This window comes from Haliotis asinina, chromosome 10 (genome assembly GCF_037392515.1).
Source record: "Haliotis asinina isolate JCU_RB_2024 chromosome 10, JCU_Hal_asi_v2, whole genome shotgun sequence".
NCBI classification, from domain to species: domain Eukaryota; kingdom Metazoa; phylum Mollusca; class Gastropoda; order Lepetellida; family Haliotidae; genus Haliotis; species Haliotis asinina.
The window spans coordinates 46,614,720-46,631,160 of NC_090289.1; the positions used below are offsets into that span (position 1 = coordinate 46,614,720).

The 16,441-nt window shown below is 37.1% G+C and overlaps 3 protein-coding genes across 3 annotated transcripts in view; 1 reads left to right on the forward strand and 2 right to left on the reverse strand.

Annotated features, from left to right (window-relative positions):
• Positions 1-1,636: 1,636 nt before the first annotated feature.
• LOC137298060 (large ribosomal subunit protein bL32m-like) lies at positions 1,637-5,130 on the reverse strand. Its single transcript, XM_067830110.1, has 3 exons — positions 5,012-5,130; positions 3,884-4,138; positions 1,637-2,793 (listed from the first exon to the last, which is right to left on the reverse strand). The coding sequence occupies exons 1-3, from the start codon at positions 5,103-5,105 to the stop codon at positions 2,573-2,575; spliced, it is 570 nt and encodes a 189-aa protein (XP_067686211.1). The 5' UTR covers positions 5,106-5,130; the 3' UTR covers positions 1,637-2,572.
• Positions 5,131-5,165: 35 nt separating this feature from the next.
• LOC137298059 (proteasome subunit alpha type-2) lies at positions 5,166-12,019 on the forward strand. The gene is made up of 7 exons (XM_067830109.1): positions 5,166-5,253; positions 8,463-8,539; positions 9,334-9,466; positions 10,078-10,200; positions 10,783-10,870; positions 11,047-11,120; positions 11,736-12,019. Exons 1-7 carry the CDS (start codon positions 5,216-5,218, stop codon positions 11,908-11,910), a joined length of 708 nt encoding a protein of 235 aa, XP_067686210.1. The 5' UTR covers positions 5,166-5,215; the 3' UTR covers positions 11,911-12,019.
• Positions 12,020-13,040: 1,021 nt separating this feature from the next.
• Positions 13,041-16,441, reverse strand: part of LOC137297692 (alkyldihydroxyacetonephosphate synthase, peroxisomal-like) — a 29,057-nt gene continuing 25,656 nt past the window's right edge. Inside the window, exon 20 of the mRNA XM_067829615.1 lies at positions 13,041-16,095. Coding sequence (XP_067685716.1) covers positions 15,965-16,095 — 131 coding nt within the window. The 3' untranslated portion in view covers positions 13,041-15,964. The remainder of the gene's footprint in view (positions 16,096-16,441) is intronic.

A 16,441-nucleotide genomic window follows, 5' to 3' on the forward strand; every position in this document is an offset into this window, starting at 1 on the left:
TTAATTGTTGCAACATTTAAAATCACATTTAAATATATGCACCTTGTCCCCATCTTATCCAGATGTACTTGATACAGTTATTGGAGCTTTTAGTCATATGCATTTAGTCTTGATCACAAATTTCTCACATCTTCTGCTAGATTTCTATCAGTACATGCCTGTAGAAGTTAGAACTTGCCCTGTGTGTAAACACGCTGTTGAAGATGAGATGCATGTCCTATACTTTCACTGTATGAAGCTATCAGATATGGTAAGGGGTGCAATCACGCTACATCCAACCCCTAAAAATGTGTGAATAAACTGAAATGTGACAGTGATGACATCTACATTGGAGAGACAGGAAAACTTCTGTGGATAAATTGGATTTGAAATCTGCAGTTTCCCAACACATTATGATTAATCCTGATCATCCTCATGAAAAACATCAGTGACTGGCGGACAAGCAAGTTGATGGAAGCTATACTCATCAGACGCAAAAGAACAGGAATAAATAGGGATCAGGGGGTGTACCTCCCGAATACATATTACATAACACAATAAAAAGACCATACCCTACCTCGTCACTGTTCCCATGTATAAACATCAATTTCTGTGTACACACTGCTGTTAGTAATACTTCACATTCTATACATTTATAGAAAAGTTTCTGTACATAGGTAAACCAATCAACAATGTTTTATAATAAGGATCTGTACATTGCTTACCACGTCATAGCATTGTGACGTCATAAGCATCGACATGTCACGGGCAGTTAACAGTTAGCCTTACTGCATTACCTGATGATGGGGCTGGAACAAGCCCCAAAACATTGTGGTCCAGAATAAAAAAAGGAATATGTAACCCAGAAATATATCTATGGTTATCAGATATGACCTGCATGCCCACTATACCTTTTTATGCTCTGACTTCTTCAGTTTTAAAATCCATCATATCTTCAGTATGCCCAGCGATACATGTTGCGAAATGTATTGCATGTTCAGCTTTTCTTGTTGTGATATACTGTAATACCATATATAGGTACTATGCCAAACCTCTGGTACTGGTCTAAAGCATGCATGTGTTTACTTGGTGAAGTAGAATGGGGTTTAAAGTTGTACTTAAGAATATTTCACTCATATGACAATATGATGATATGTATGCATGTCTGATTGTACAAGCCCAGCCTTCAGTTAGTTGTTGAGTGCTAGCTCACTGAGATACCATGCTGCATTTAGCATAAATACCCCACTCTGACACACCATACTGATCCTGAGCCGACCAGTCCTTGTACCCATTAATGCTGGGTGCCAGAAGCATCCAAAACGTTTACCATGTTTTAAGCACTAAGCACTTCAGCTGGACCTTTGATCCTGATGTGCTGCAGATATTAACACAAATATTCAAGCACCTGTGAAGATCTGTCTTAGAACTGATCTTCAGCAAACAATGCTTGTTGTAAAGGTGACTAACAACATCGGGTGATCAGACTCACTGACTTGGTTGATACATGTCATTGTATCTCAATTACCTAGACTGATGCTCATGCTGTTGATCACTGGAATATCTGGTTAAGACTGTATTATTTACAGAATGCCACCATACATTTGGTCTAATGTTGAGTGTGACGCTCACAACAAACAAAGAAACAAAACTCATGTTCAAGGATTCAAAGTTTTAATTGATTTTTGCATATGCATCTGTCCCACACATCTATAGCACTAATGTTATGATTATGACACAGACTTTCTAATGTGAAGTCCTGTACCACAATGCATCCTGTAAGTCACCACTTCACCATCATGGACAGAAGTGTCTACACACACCATTCATATCAACATTTCACTCAGCAACTATTATACATGTAACCAATGGGGTCTTTGCCACATAAGGATACAGATACATCTAACCCAGAAAGTTAAGTTCACTTAAATCAACCCTGTCCCAGTTTAGTTACCAGAGATGATCTCTTCCCTTGGTACCATCACTGTTTGTAAATCCTTTCCATTTGGTACCAAATCAGTTTCCCATCCCATGTGCTTCAGTTCATATACGAAAGTGGCAGCATGCTTGAAACTGGACTAAGTATGGAGTTATTTGTTGAAATCCACCAATGCATGTAATCAGCATTTACTGTCAGCATCATGGTTTTGTCAATGTGCATTTAAATGTGTAGTTTGTGATAAACAACCATTACATTTTTAAAGCAAATGGTTGCCATCCTCTCAGAAGGAAGATTCCCACAAGAGTCATATTTAAAGCTGTATCTTTTCACAGAAAATGAATCTGTTTCAATAATATTTGCCATACAAGTCATGACTTTGTGTTAGTTCCATTTGTGTCAAAGCACTGTGAAATTTTTCAGAGCAAGGTTGCCATCTTTCTCTGAAAGGAACTTATCACTAAAGTCATACTGAATGCTAAACCAGTTTTAGACAATAGACTGGACTTGCCCATCATTAGCAACACAGTTTAGGAATGATTTCTGTGAACTGCATACAATCTGGGGTAGACTTTTGTTCTACCACATGACAGTGGTCACTTCAGTGTTAGTATCACAGGGAGGAGGTGTAGGGCTTAATGAAAGGTAAATGTTTTATGTGTTCCCCTTCCCACGAACCATCAAGTTTCTAGGGAACCACTGTGGCCTTGGTTTGTCCATTTCTATGATATATTTCCCCTTATACTTTTGGCGCTGATCTCTTTCCTCCTCATACATCACTTGGATCTCCTGCCTGGGAATATTGTAGAGGAAATCATCACCCATGGCTGCCTTCAGCTGCTTTGTTTCTTCTTTCACCTTCTTGTAGCAGTTGCCTGAAACATCACAGTTCAATGTTAGCATGACAGTATAGATCAGAAATACACTTAACTATACTCATCCAGAAATTCCTTGAATGTATTTCAACATGACACACAGATGGGGAAATCTAGATGTGAGCTTCTGTTTTATTAGTAAAATGTTTTGTATGAATGTACTCTTACTCCTTCAGCAGTTAAAGGAATAGGAAAGAGTAAGAACATAGAGACTCGTGTTTCTCATTACAGATACTGACATCCATACATTGCCCCCTTATGTGTACCATTTTTAAATGCCACATAAAAACTTCCTGAATGAATATAATTTTATGCATTGGTATTATTCCAGCTTGTTTACAGATTACTGCTCAACAATGTCCTCAGACATGTCAAATTAACCCGTGGCTTGTGTAATTCATCAGTCTTGGTAAGTTTATGTTGCACAGAGTTGTCAGATAGCTAGGCTGGTAAAACGAGAGAAAATGAAAGTATACTTTTCCTACAGTAACATGCATATTAATATTTATCAAAGACAACATATAGGTGAATGTCGGTAGAGTTAATGTGGTCTGTGCGACCTACAACTCTATCTTCAAAGCAACTGAAGGATTGGAAAATCAAAAAGCAGCACTGAATGTTTAGATACTTTGTCATGTTAATAAGGCTAAATTAGAAAAGTGAAATGTTTCTTGGGCATCTGCATGTCACTTTCACTTGTGCACATAATAAGTTCTCATTGCCAATTAAAAAACTAATTTTGACTCGGCTGTGTCCCAATTTTACATTTGTCCACTATAAGAATATGTGTCTGTAAGAATGAGTGTGACTGAATCTACAACTCATTAACATGTGCTAAAGTGTTAAAGTGCCAAAGCTGTATTTCTGAGAGAAAAAAATAAAAACATGTTCCTCTGTCACTTTTTTTCTTTCAATAGTTAAAAATAAAGTCCTACTGTCCTCGTCACTTTTGAAAAAAATGTGCCCGAGAAACATTTAATTTTTTTATGCAGCCTTAAGTTAGTTCAATAATTTACAAGACTCACTCATTTATTTCTCTCTCAAATCCAAACATGAACAATAACATCAACTGATTAAAGTTATCTCTTACCACAGATGGTATGTTTTTCATGCCAATGACCACATTCTAGACATGCAATGATATTTTTCTTAGGTATTGCAGCTTCAAAGTGTTTGGTCATGGCATGTTTCCTGGTCAGTCTTCTCTCCAGTGATCGTCTGTTCCTTGGTACTGCCCACAGTATACTGTCTAGAATGGATCCCAGGACAGACTTTGGGCTTTGGTTGTACTGATGAGTCTCTGGCAGAGACGGGGTGACATCATAGGCTAGGGCTCCATACATACCTGTAATGAGATTACATTATCTGTTGTTATTCCTATTATAAGAATTAGCTGTCTGCCTTGTAAGTTGTTATTTTTGTTAACACTTACACTTGTCAGTTGACCATCAGCTGCACCATAACTAACCTTTTTTAATTAATTAATTAATTAACTGATGAGCACAATATTTCAGGGAAACAATTTATGGTAAATTCTGAATTCTCACTACACAAGCCAATGGCTGAATGTATGTACAGAAACTGTTATCTAGATTGGTGCACAAGCCCATTCACTTTGTAAAATGACATACAACTTCAACTGGAAACTATAACATATCAGTCACGTCGAGTCTATTCAGTCAACAGATACTTGATAAAAGTTCAACTTTAGGAATTTTACAATCAAATATGATGAAAAAGATTAGACTCAGGTTTGGGGGCAAACTCTAAATGGGGTGTTGCACCAAACACATATTTTAATTCATCAATAATGGCTTGTGTTTTGGACAAAGTTATCTCTAAGGTATTTTACAGATGTTCATGTAGTGAGACAGACAAGGCATTATTAAGTGTCTGAAAACCCATATATCATTTACATAATACTAACAAACTCCAAACTGCCATTGATATGTTCTTGTAAGAACTTTTTTCGGTAGATCCTTTTAATTACGATCAATCATCCCCATCCCATCACTAACTTCGTAATATGTAAAAGCGAAAGAACTGACAATCAAGAGCAAGTGGTCATTCTGAGGTCAACCTCAAAGACACGTGAAAACCCACGAATTTGGGAGACACTAGTGACGAGAAACACAGAGGAAGTGACAATTTACTTCATTTCAGCATCAGAAGGTTTGCAAACGTGACATATTGGAGCAGTTGAGCGATCTATTCTCACCAGGCGGTTGGTTGCGAAATAGCCATTGCAGTATTATTTCTTTCGAATGCTGCAGTCTTGCTAAAACTCTAGTCATGCTCGTGGTCGTCGCCATTTTGTACGCCGACAATTGCTTCAGTAAACTAAACGCTGATTGGATAGGAAAAGGTTTCTCGCCCAATCCAGACTGCTCTTATGTGATACAGTCGCAGTCAACCCAGCATCATGACGGAGAGATATAGCTTTTCGTTGACCACTTTCAGGTAGATATTTGCCTTCTTTTATTGATAGATGATAACTACATGTCGTTATTATCCCCGGTAACAATTGTCAAACATTTGAGAAAGCCACACAAGGGAAGGCAAACCTTCTCCTGTTTGCAAGGAGCAATATTTTGGCTGTGGCTATATATACGCGACGTCGTGTATATAACTTATAAGGCTCTTATGTACACAAGACAATGTCGTGTATATAGGTCTGTTATATGCACGACGGCCCTTTTATCGTTTATATAATGCTGACATTCACACGAAAACTAATCCTAATTTAAGTTTATGTTAACCTAGCATATATTCGCGAGAAATTATAACTAGTAAAATAATTCCATGATGACATATTAATTTACAATAGAGAACTTCTTTTGCGCAATACTCCAGTGTGGAGTCAAAATTTGTATCTTTGAAAAATGAAGTTATGCTTCAGATGTTATTTGTAGGTATATTTGCAATATATTTATGTACTTTCTAATGTAGTTATTACAATTTATTCATAATATGAGGGAACAGGTCAAAATGGCCCCTCGATACATATCTGATATACGTCAGTCGCCAGGATTATAAAGAAATTAATTTTTACAGACCTATTTCATGCTGCGAATGTATGAATTCACAAATAAAATAGACCACAAATTAAATTCATCACGCATACCAGTTTTATTTTCAGTACATTTGTACATGCCCATACATTTATGGAAATAGGTCTTTGTAGCAAACAATATTTTTTTCTCGTAAATGGTTGAGAGAGTGTACACATGAGAGAGTCTGTGGGTGATGGAGTGCATGAATGTGTGCATGCGTGCAACACTCATACCGGTGGAATGACTGGTCTTACAGGTGGGACAACATGTATACAGGTGGAATGACACTCATACAGGTAGAATGACACTCATACAGGTGGGACAACACCGATACAGGTGGAATCATACTCATACAGGTGGAATATCATCCAGGTGAAATGACTCTCATACACATGGAATATCCTACAGGTGACATGCTTATGGCATCAAGATCAACAGAGATACAGTACATTATCAGTAATATGTTTTTGTTACATCTTACGTAGTCATTCGGGTCTAAATTCAGGATGAGATGAAACCAATAGTAACCATACATTTTTCTAGACACCCTGATTTCTAATTATGCTATGGAGACCCAATGCTATGGTGGATACCCTTAATACCTATACACAACATGTAGTGTTAGCGGACATCGTTTCACTGCCAGTTGCTTACTTTAGTTGACATCCATGTACTGTACAAAATGCCTCTGCATGGCATACATTGGTATTGTACTTAAGCGTACCTTTGAACTGTACCAGATACCTTTCGAAGAGAAAACCCTTGCAGTGTGTTAGATACCCTTATATTGTATCATATACATACTGTAGTGGACACTCTTATACTGTACTGGAAATCTACTTTAGTAGATACCTTTATACTGCACCGGATACCATCTATCCGGTACAGTAAGAGGTATGATACCATGTACCATGGTGCTGTAATGTAAACCTAGTAATAATAATGTTGTGAATAACCTTATACTGTAACGGATATCTACTCCGTTGGATGTCATATACTGTACCAGATGTCAACTTTAATGGATGCACTTGTTCTTGTCTTGTATAGTAACAGATTCCTTCTGTAGCGGTTAGCATATTAACAGTTTTGTACTGTAGATGATGCTATAATAGGGATTGTACATCAGAAAACTGTCGTTTTGGTTACATTCATACTTTAGTGAACACCCATATCCTGTACCAGATACCCCCTATAACGGACACCTTTAAACTGTACCAAATACCTAAATTGATCTTCAGTAGCCCATGCTTGTCGTAAGAGGCGACAAACGGGATCGGATGGTCTGATTCGCTGATTTGGTTGACTTGTGGCATCGTATCCCAATTGCATGGATTAGTGGTCATGATGTTGATCATTTGACTGTCTTGTGTAGACAATGTCTTTGCAGACAGCCGCCACATAACTTGAATATTGCTGAGTGCAGCGTAAACCTAAACCCACTCACTCAGTACCTCAAATCTGCTGCAGGGGATACCCTTATAGTATGAATATTAAATACCTACTGCTGAATGCCTTGCACTGTAAAACATATTTATTTCAGTGGGATATATATTGTGCTACCTTAATATCTATATTAATTAGGGGCGGTGGGGTAGCCTAGTGTTTGAAGTGTTCGCTCGTCATGTCAAAGACTCAGATTCGATTCCCTACATGGATACAATGGGTGAAGCCAATTTTCTGGTGACCCCACCATGATATTGCCGGAATACTGCTAAAAGCGGCATTAACCTGAACTCACTCACTCACCATATTAATTTGTAATGTACATTGGCATTGTACATTACCTCATAACACTTAAAATGAATCAGTGAAAAGTTGTCATTCTTACCTTTATACTAAAACAAAGTAACAGTCACCACTGTCCCTCAAGATGTTCTAAGTTACTTTCTATGGGTGTAAAGGTTATGCTGATCCCTGTTGTATTATTTCTCCACATTTGTATATCATCAGAACAAGTTATCATTATGGCTATTTTTGTCATACCACATCTATCTGCATAATCTACACTTCGACTGAAAGTGACAAATTGTGTTGAATGAGTTGGCAAAATTAACCATTATTAGAATGGATGCTCTTTGTGTTCATTGAGGTAATGATCTGTACTTCACAGTAACTTACACATGCTGCAAGCACTGACTAACCTGTCATGATTTGTTGTCATTCCATTGTGATTTTATTCTGAGGAGGATAAACTTTGGATGTTTTTAAAGGAGTTCCAATATAGAATACTGCAGTCTGCTCAGTGAACACAAAATCACGGCAGTCAATATAAACGTAGCACAAAAGTTTAAAGTTAAAATATGGAATTGGGAAAATTTGCTTTGAAAATAACTCATTAATTTAACTTTTATACCTCCAATTTGACATGGACTTTTTGAATAATCAGTCCACCTGGACTTTGATCATCAGACAGTTTCTAAACAATATCATGCTTCATCTTTCTTCGCAATGTGTTTTAATGGTAAAATGGGTCTAGCTACCTCATCATTCATCCAAAAATAACAATGAGGTACTTTGAATTCTGTAATGAATTGATCATACAGTGATGGTCACAGATAGAGATTGTAACTACAATGAGATTGCTGCTATGATGAAAAATGATTTTGTTCATTGCAGCCCCTCTGGGAAGTTGGTGCAGATTGAGTATGCCTTGGCTGCAGTAGGAGCAGGTGCCCCCTCTGTTGGCATCAAAGGTGAGTGGAAATGTGCCTTTCACAGTGTGTGTCATATGTGTGTCAGAATGTCAAACCCAATTTCACCTCAGATCACGTATTGACTTAAAACTTACTACTACTTTCTGTTAGCCTGGTGGATAATTCTGTCAATGCTCTGTATGATATTCTGTTTCTCTGTGGAAGAAACTGAACTGAGACAAAGAACAACCAGTGACACGTAACATCTAATGTGCAAAACCCCTTTGTAAAACAAACCAATAACAACGATCAGAAACCATGACCATATGTTAACAACTTTTATCCTAAGTTGAATAAATTTACTGAGGTCATTTAAAGTTTTTTGATACATGTAATCGTTATTACAAAAGATCATGTAGTATTTGGCGTTTGGAAGATAGGGATGTCCACAAGAATACTATGACATACTGATTCTTGTATTGTCTGTTGGCAGTGAATACATACCAATGAATTTCACTTAAAACAAGAAGATAAATTGAACATTGTTGAATAAAGTGAAGTTAAGATTATGAATACCCATAATTTTACCTTGCCCCCTGAAAATTTAAATCTAAGAGTTTTCCCCATTAGTTGTCAAATGTACTTTGAAAAAAGATCTTATTTAGTGATTCAGTTTTTGTGATGTGATATATCCATTCAAGTAATGTTGACATTATTTTCTTGAGTTGGTTTGAAAGCCAAGTGACATAAATTCTTCAGATGAAGATTACCAATAATGATTTACAGACCAAGATTTACTTTTCAGGTGTAGATATTATGTGCAATTGTGCCATTGTTCCATGTTTATATTGTAGCAACAAATGGGGTTGTCCTGGCAACAGAGAAGAAACAAAAATCTGTTCTTTATGATGAACACAGCATCAACAAGGTGGAATCCATCACAAAGAATATTGGCATGGTTTACAGTGGAATGGGGCCAGACTACAGGTAATGTGACAATCAGAGTAGAAGGGGAGGGGTCAGGGTCTTGTCTCTAGAATTACTTTCCAAGAGTAGTTTTATCATGATAGTTAAACAGATGGACCAGGATATGGTAGCCCAAATACTTGCAACATTGCAAGTTTCTGTTGCATACCAGAACTGGTGATCCTGAGTTTGAATCCCAGTTCGCCCAGATTATGTTTATAGGTTTGTTATTACCATGACCAAACTTGAGGGTTTCACTCGTGTGGTCAAAGTCAGAGACTTGCATCACTTTAAGTTTTCCTTCAACTTAAGTGTGTGATGCATCTCAGTTTCAGAGATATTGTTCAAGTTTGTGAAAAACCCAACTCACTCACAAGCTGTTAAGGTGTTCCCGAGTATCTCACCTTTCCCAGTAATATTTGTGTTTATGTCATTAGAGTTGAAATCAAATGAAATACATCTGGTACAGCAGTATGCCATATTTTTTCAGTGAATCACTGGCTACAGATATGCTACACTCTGATTTGAAGAATATAATACCGTTACTTTTGAGCAAGTTTTATGTGGTTTCTTATTTTAAAATAATATATTACTATATAATCTATTTAAAATAAGATATTGGAACTTTCCAGAGTACTTGTACGAAGAGCACGGAAGTTGGCCCAGCAGTACTATCTGACCTACCAGGAGCAGATCCCCACTGCCCAGCTGGTGCAGAGAGTAGCCACAGTCATGCAGGAGTTCACACAGTCAGGGTAATGATCTCACACTAATCCGGCTACGCTAACTTCAGCACAGTGACAGGCTCTCTATTCCACTGATCTTAGCAATATTGTCTAGATTAATTGTTTTAAACTTAAAGATAAAAAGATAATACATACAGAATTACTCTGATGTCAGTATCCATGTATAAATTTTCCGAATGATATCAATGTACAATCTTCTGTACAGTGTCATGTCGTCTACTGCACCTATCTTAGTGTAATTGTCTGTATTAATTGTTTTACATATTGACAATTCATAGGTGTTGAATTGTGCAGCTTGCAACATTTAAGGATACAGTTGTTGTGTGTACATATCACAAATGATAAGGTTGAGAAGGTAGAAGAGAGAAATATGTTTTGAGTAGCAAGAGTAGCAAGAGACAATTATAACAAAAGAAAGTGAAAGTCCATTTCACCTTAACTGCATCTAGCATAATTTATAAGAACTATGAAGAAATTATGAGTTGTCCAATAAGTTCAGTCCTTCACTGCAGTCTTTTGATGTCATAAGCATGTTTGATGTTTTGATGTAACAGTGTTTATATATTTTGAATCTTTCTCTTTTGACCTCAGAGGTGTGCGTCCATTTGGAGTTTCTCTGCTTATTGCTGGATGGGATGAAAACGAGGAGAAACCTTACCTCTACCAGTGTGACCCCTCTGTATGTATGACCTTAGCTGTGTCAGTGTGACCCATCTGTAATGCCGAATTGTCTTGTTAGTAGTAATACAAAACTCAGGCTTGTAGTCTTGCATGCCTTGTAAAATTTACCCTTACACAGGATTATGGTTCCTATAGAAGGCTGAACTATGTTGACTGTCTCTGTCATTTTTCCAGGGAGCATACTTTGCATGGAAGGCCACAGCTATGGGCAAGAATCAGATCAATGGAAAAACATTCCTTGAGAAGAGGTAAGTTGTTTACATCCATGATGTTCACCACAAGCACTGGTATTTCAACATACCAGTCACCTATACCAGTCAAATATCCATATTGCCTGTTTAATATCAACATTAAGACATTACTTTATGTTGTATGTGTATGTGCTAGTGGGCTTAGTCTGGCACAGGTTGCCTTTATGCCATTGAAATTAAAGCAAAACTATCTACCTAAATATATTTTCATTTCTGTCTCCCAAAACATTATTTGGAAAAATTTGCAAACCAGTATAATATTGAAACTGTGTCACAGGTAGATGTTTATGCTTTGGTGTATATTTCATTCTTATGTGAATAACTTCAGTTGGTGGTTATCTATAGCCCATGTTTTATATTGTATTGTCTGCTTTAATTACTAGAATGTTTTATACCCATATCTGTGATACCCTAGTATTTTTACTGTCCATCGTGACAGGTTTCATTCTTCAAAATGTTTTCATTTTTCTTATATAAATTGTTTTCGTCATGATATGGCTGAGATATTGCCGATGTGACGTTAAATATTACCTCACTCGGTTCATGATGAAGATGATGGTTTGTGTTATGACAATGAAGAAATGATTGTATTTGTTCATGTTCTGTCTTTAGGTACAGTGAAACCCTGGAGTTGGAGGATGCTGTCCACACCTCCATCCTGACACTGAAGGAGAGCTTTGAAGGACAGATGACGGAGGACAATATAGAGATAGGGATCTGTAACAAGGATGGGTTCCATCGTCTCTCGCCATCGGAGATCAAGGACTACCTAGCCTCTGTCTCCTAACTTGCTATGTATATTTTGCCATGTTCTCATTTTGTAATGTGATAGACACAAAACACTGTTGCTATCATTATCACTCAGCATCTGTGTAATAAATTTATGGAAAATCCAATGAGGTGTCTTGGTATCTATTGAGGTATCTTTGCATCTCAAATGTCAAGAAGCAGATTTGCACTTTCACTGTCCAATTAGAATTTCATAATTTGGTGTGAAACAGGGAATTTGTGACACAAGAGTCTTTGAACAGCACTTACAAGTGATATGCTTAAAGGCGACATGATATGGATGTCAATTTCTCTATTTTTTTTATTTTTGTTCCTAAAAACAAAGAAGTTGACGTCCATAAATCCTCACCTTTTTGTGGCGTAAGTATGGAGAAACAAGGCATCATCATTTATTCTCAGTGGTTTCAGAAGAACTACAGTCTTAAAATGATTTCTGAATGGTCACAGGTGTGCAGGTTTAAACTAAATTATAGTCCTGAACGGTAACCAACATCATTATATCTTTTTAGGGGGGATATGAATTTAAAACTGTTCCCCAGCATTCCATACTGGTTGTAAAATGCAACTTGTAGACCAGTTGCATGTCATTGTACTCTGAAGTTGTGGATTGTGTTGCTCATGACATCGAACTCAGGACTCTGGTTCAGGCTAAGTGATTCACTGGCTGCCAATTTAGGTATTAAATTACGAACAAAAACATTCTGTCTGATACATTAAAGGACTGATACCTGGCCCTCCTCTTTTCAGATTGGAAACATCTGTACTCTCGACTTTTTTTTTATAATTTCAGTACTATATTGAAAGTGAATGATCATGTGGAGGATCTGAACATTGGATTTTATATATTAAAACAACACATGGTCTCACCGCGTTCAGTAGGTCATAATATTACAAAACATGTACAAAAGACAAATGACATTTTCCAATGTGGTCATTTTCCAGTCTGATAGTTAATCCATTGAGGCTTTCAGAATCAAACCAAACTGTCTGCTAAATAAACGTATAACAGTTAACTATGTACATGTATTTAACGAACATGCTTATAACAGACTGGCAGATATAACAAGTGTTACTTTTGTTCTGCACATATTTTTTCATCTTACTGGCAAAGAAATACACACACTATTATCCTTCAAAAAACATGTATTTCTGAATGATTTATACACAGGTTAGTTAAAAGAATTACAATAAACAGTTGTTCATTATGCACACAGTCAAATTTCTGTACAAAGTGATGAGCCTATAACAGCCATTAAATCTGTCATTTGATGAAGATGTAACAGCAATGTGGACATTTTTCAGGCAGCAAACATATCTTGTTAAGTTCTCAACTGTTGAAGCATAGCAATGTATTACCCCAAACTGGCTTCCACAGATGACATCACATGGTTGCGACCAAGCTCAAGAAATAACATCACAATGTTTTTTAGGCCATTGTGGTGTCATTGGTTACCAAGGTATCACAATCAAATGACATCTCTCATTTCTTTGCCATTGAGGCTTGTTAGCTGTACACAAAGACACTGGTTACTTACTGAAAAAGAGCAAGAGTGATTGTGGACGATAAATAGAACACTAACCTTGTGTCTTCTGATATCAAATATATGAAAAATCATCAAGAAATATGTAACCTTTACAATTTTCAATCAGCTTGTGTCCATACATCTGATATCAAAAGGCATGACATTAATTCTGAGTTTAACGACCGCAAGCAGCACAAACCATCAAAGGCAAAGACTGCAAAACATGAAAAGTTTTAGCCCTAAGCAAGTGGAGATAAATCAAAATAGTGAAATAATGCACATACGAAAGTACAAATCATTAAAAAATGGAATACACTAGGATGAAGTGAAATTAAAACTGTCTCAAAGAAAGGAAGTGGATATGAACTGAACTGTGTGACAGACACAACAATGAAAGAGAAGAGGAATCTAACTATCTGGCATCAGAAAACATCAAGCCTTCTGTATGAGTTCTAAAAATACAAGCTAATTCTGTCTAGATTTGTTACCTGTATTCCTCAAATGCAATTAAGTTGTCAGCTTTCATGACAGATTCCATCATGAACTTATTCCCATTTGCACTAATCCTAAGAATAAACTAGTTCTGACATTCAAAGTTGTTATCATCAGGTAATGGCTATTCCTGGCTAACATGGTCTTTGGTTGGTTGGATCAGTGTGCTACCTGTGATTTGTGAACACCTAGGGGCTCTGTCTCATTGCAGTATGTTACATGATCACCTAAAGAACAATGATCTCCTATGCTTTTCTCCTGACAATATACAGGAGTTACCACAAACATGTCACTTGAATTAACTTGAGATTGATGCTAGCATGTCAGCTATCAACTATAGGTTCATTGACATTAAAAGTGATGTAGAAAGATTTGTTATTGTGAGATATTTAGTTCTTTTAAATGTGCAGTTTAAGGAAATCTGAAAAGGCAGAGCTCTAAGACAAGACTTAGGAATCCAACATAATTGTATAAAGCACAGAAGGGTATGTACTTTGGCTGCTTTTTTGCCTGTAAATCATATATTAATATTTATATCAATTCCTTAAATCATATACTATGGTACGACCTGTACGAGAGTGTGAGAAGGGTTCATTGCCAGTTTTGAATATTTCAGTTGTCATGGCATGCCACATTAATGTCAAACCAAAGTCCAAAGTGATGCATGTCTAAGACTTCAGACCCCAAATATTCATGTGACAACAGCAAGTGATTGAGTATGGGTTTACTCCGTATTATCCAGCAATATCACAGCAGGGAACACGAGAAATGGGCTTCATAAGTTGTACCCATGCAGGTTTTGAAACCAGGTCTTTGGCATAGAGGTACAAACACTTTAACCACTGGGCTACCTTCCACCCCTTTCTGTGATAAGAAATCTTGCCGTGAATTGGGATATCCACATCATGACCAGCTTATCCTGACATCAAAGGGACATAAATCTATTGTTAGACATGGGACACTTCCCGGGACTTTGAGGATGATACAATGTCAGAAACACATAATATGTACAATTACTGTACAAGCCTCCCACAGTCCCTGCTATGACAGGAGTAGTGTTATCACTGTAAAATGTGAGTCAATGAATTGTGAGCATATACAAAAAATAAAGCTTGGTATGTTCACTCAAATGAAACGTGATATTCAGTCAGTATATATGAATCCACTGTCATTTTCAAAACCTGATCACAATAATACTTAAGTGAAATTATAATATTCAAATGAGATGATGTCAAATGAGATGATGTTAAATATTTGAAAGATGACTGATTCAAACTATTCAGTCAAAACTCTGATAGTGATCCGACAAGCATGCCTACACAGTACAAATGCTGTCATATTTTGAGAATACTTTTTCCCAATGGCAAACAATTGAACCCCAGAGTGGAACACTGAAAGTACATAGTACTAGAGTTGCAAGGATTACAGTATTGGAGTACTGCACAATGGACAGTACTGAAATACTGTGTGAAGCACAGTGGTGGAATACTGCACACAGCACAGTATTGGAGCACTGCGAGAAACCATGGATTAGATACTGACAGAACACAGTATCGGAATACTGTACATAGTATTATTGGAATACTGAACAGAAAACAGTGTTGGAATAAAGAACAGCGCTCAGTATTACGATACTGAAGAGAAAATAGTATTGGAATATTGTACAGAACACAATATTGAAGTACTGAATCCTGTGTCATCTTGTATTGTATTGAAAACTTACACTGAAGATCTAATGTCTGTCATCACAATGTGTTACTCCAGCTCTGCCGAAATTACCATCACAAATTTCACTGGTGAAATCATATGATACATTTCCCTTATGTTATTTAATCAACTGAACCATGAATTATTTGTTTTAATCAAAGAATATATATGATGCCAGGAAGTGCAGAACAGCCGTCCTCCAGTACAAGTCCCCTTGGGTAGTCATCTGGTTAGTCGTCTGGCCAGTCTTCTGAGTTGTCGTCTGGCTAGTCCTCCAGCTGGTTCTGTGCACTTGTTCCCCGGGCTAATTCCTAGCTCTAGTCTCCTGTACTAGTCCTTAATCATCAAATTCTTGTTGTTGAATATGTTGTCAGGGTCAATGTACTCCTTGACTGCTCTCAGAGCCCCAACACCGACCTCACTTATGGTCTCCTTCAGCCAGCGTTTCCGCAGTTTACCAACTGTCAACAGACACACAGTGAAACTTCAGTCATGTTGTGGATCAGATTACTGCACTCACCATTATATTGCAATGTGCAAGGACATATGCTTGTTCATGACTGTGGCTCCTTAGTCGAGCCTTCCATCGGTTTTATTGGGCTAGCCTACTGTAGTACCCTTGTCATGTATAAAATGAATACCCCACTCTGACACTGTACAGTACTGTGGACAAAAACAAGTACAGTAAAGCACCCTTGTCTCGATATTCATGGGACCAAGAAAAACTATTATCCAAACTTTGAGACATCTGACCGGGGCATATTATCACATATCAGTGTAAAAAGTACATTTCATGAATATTTCAGT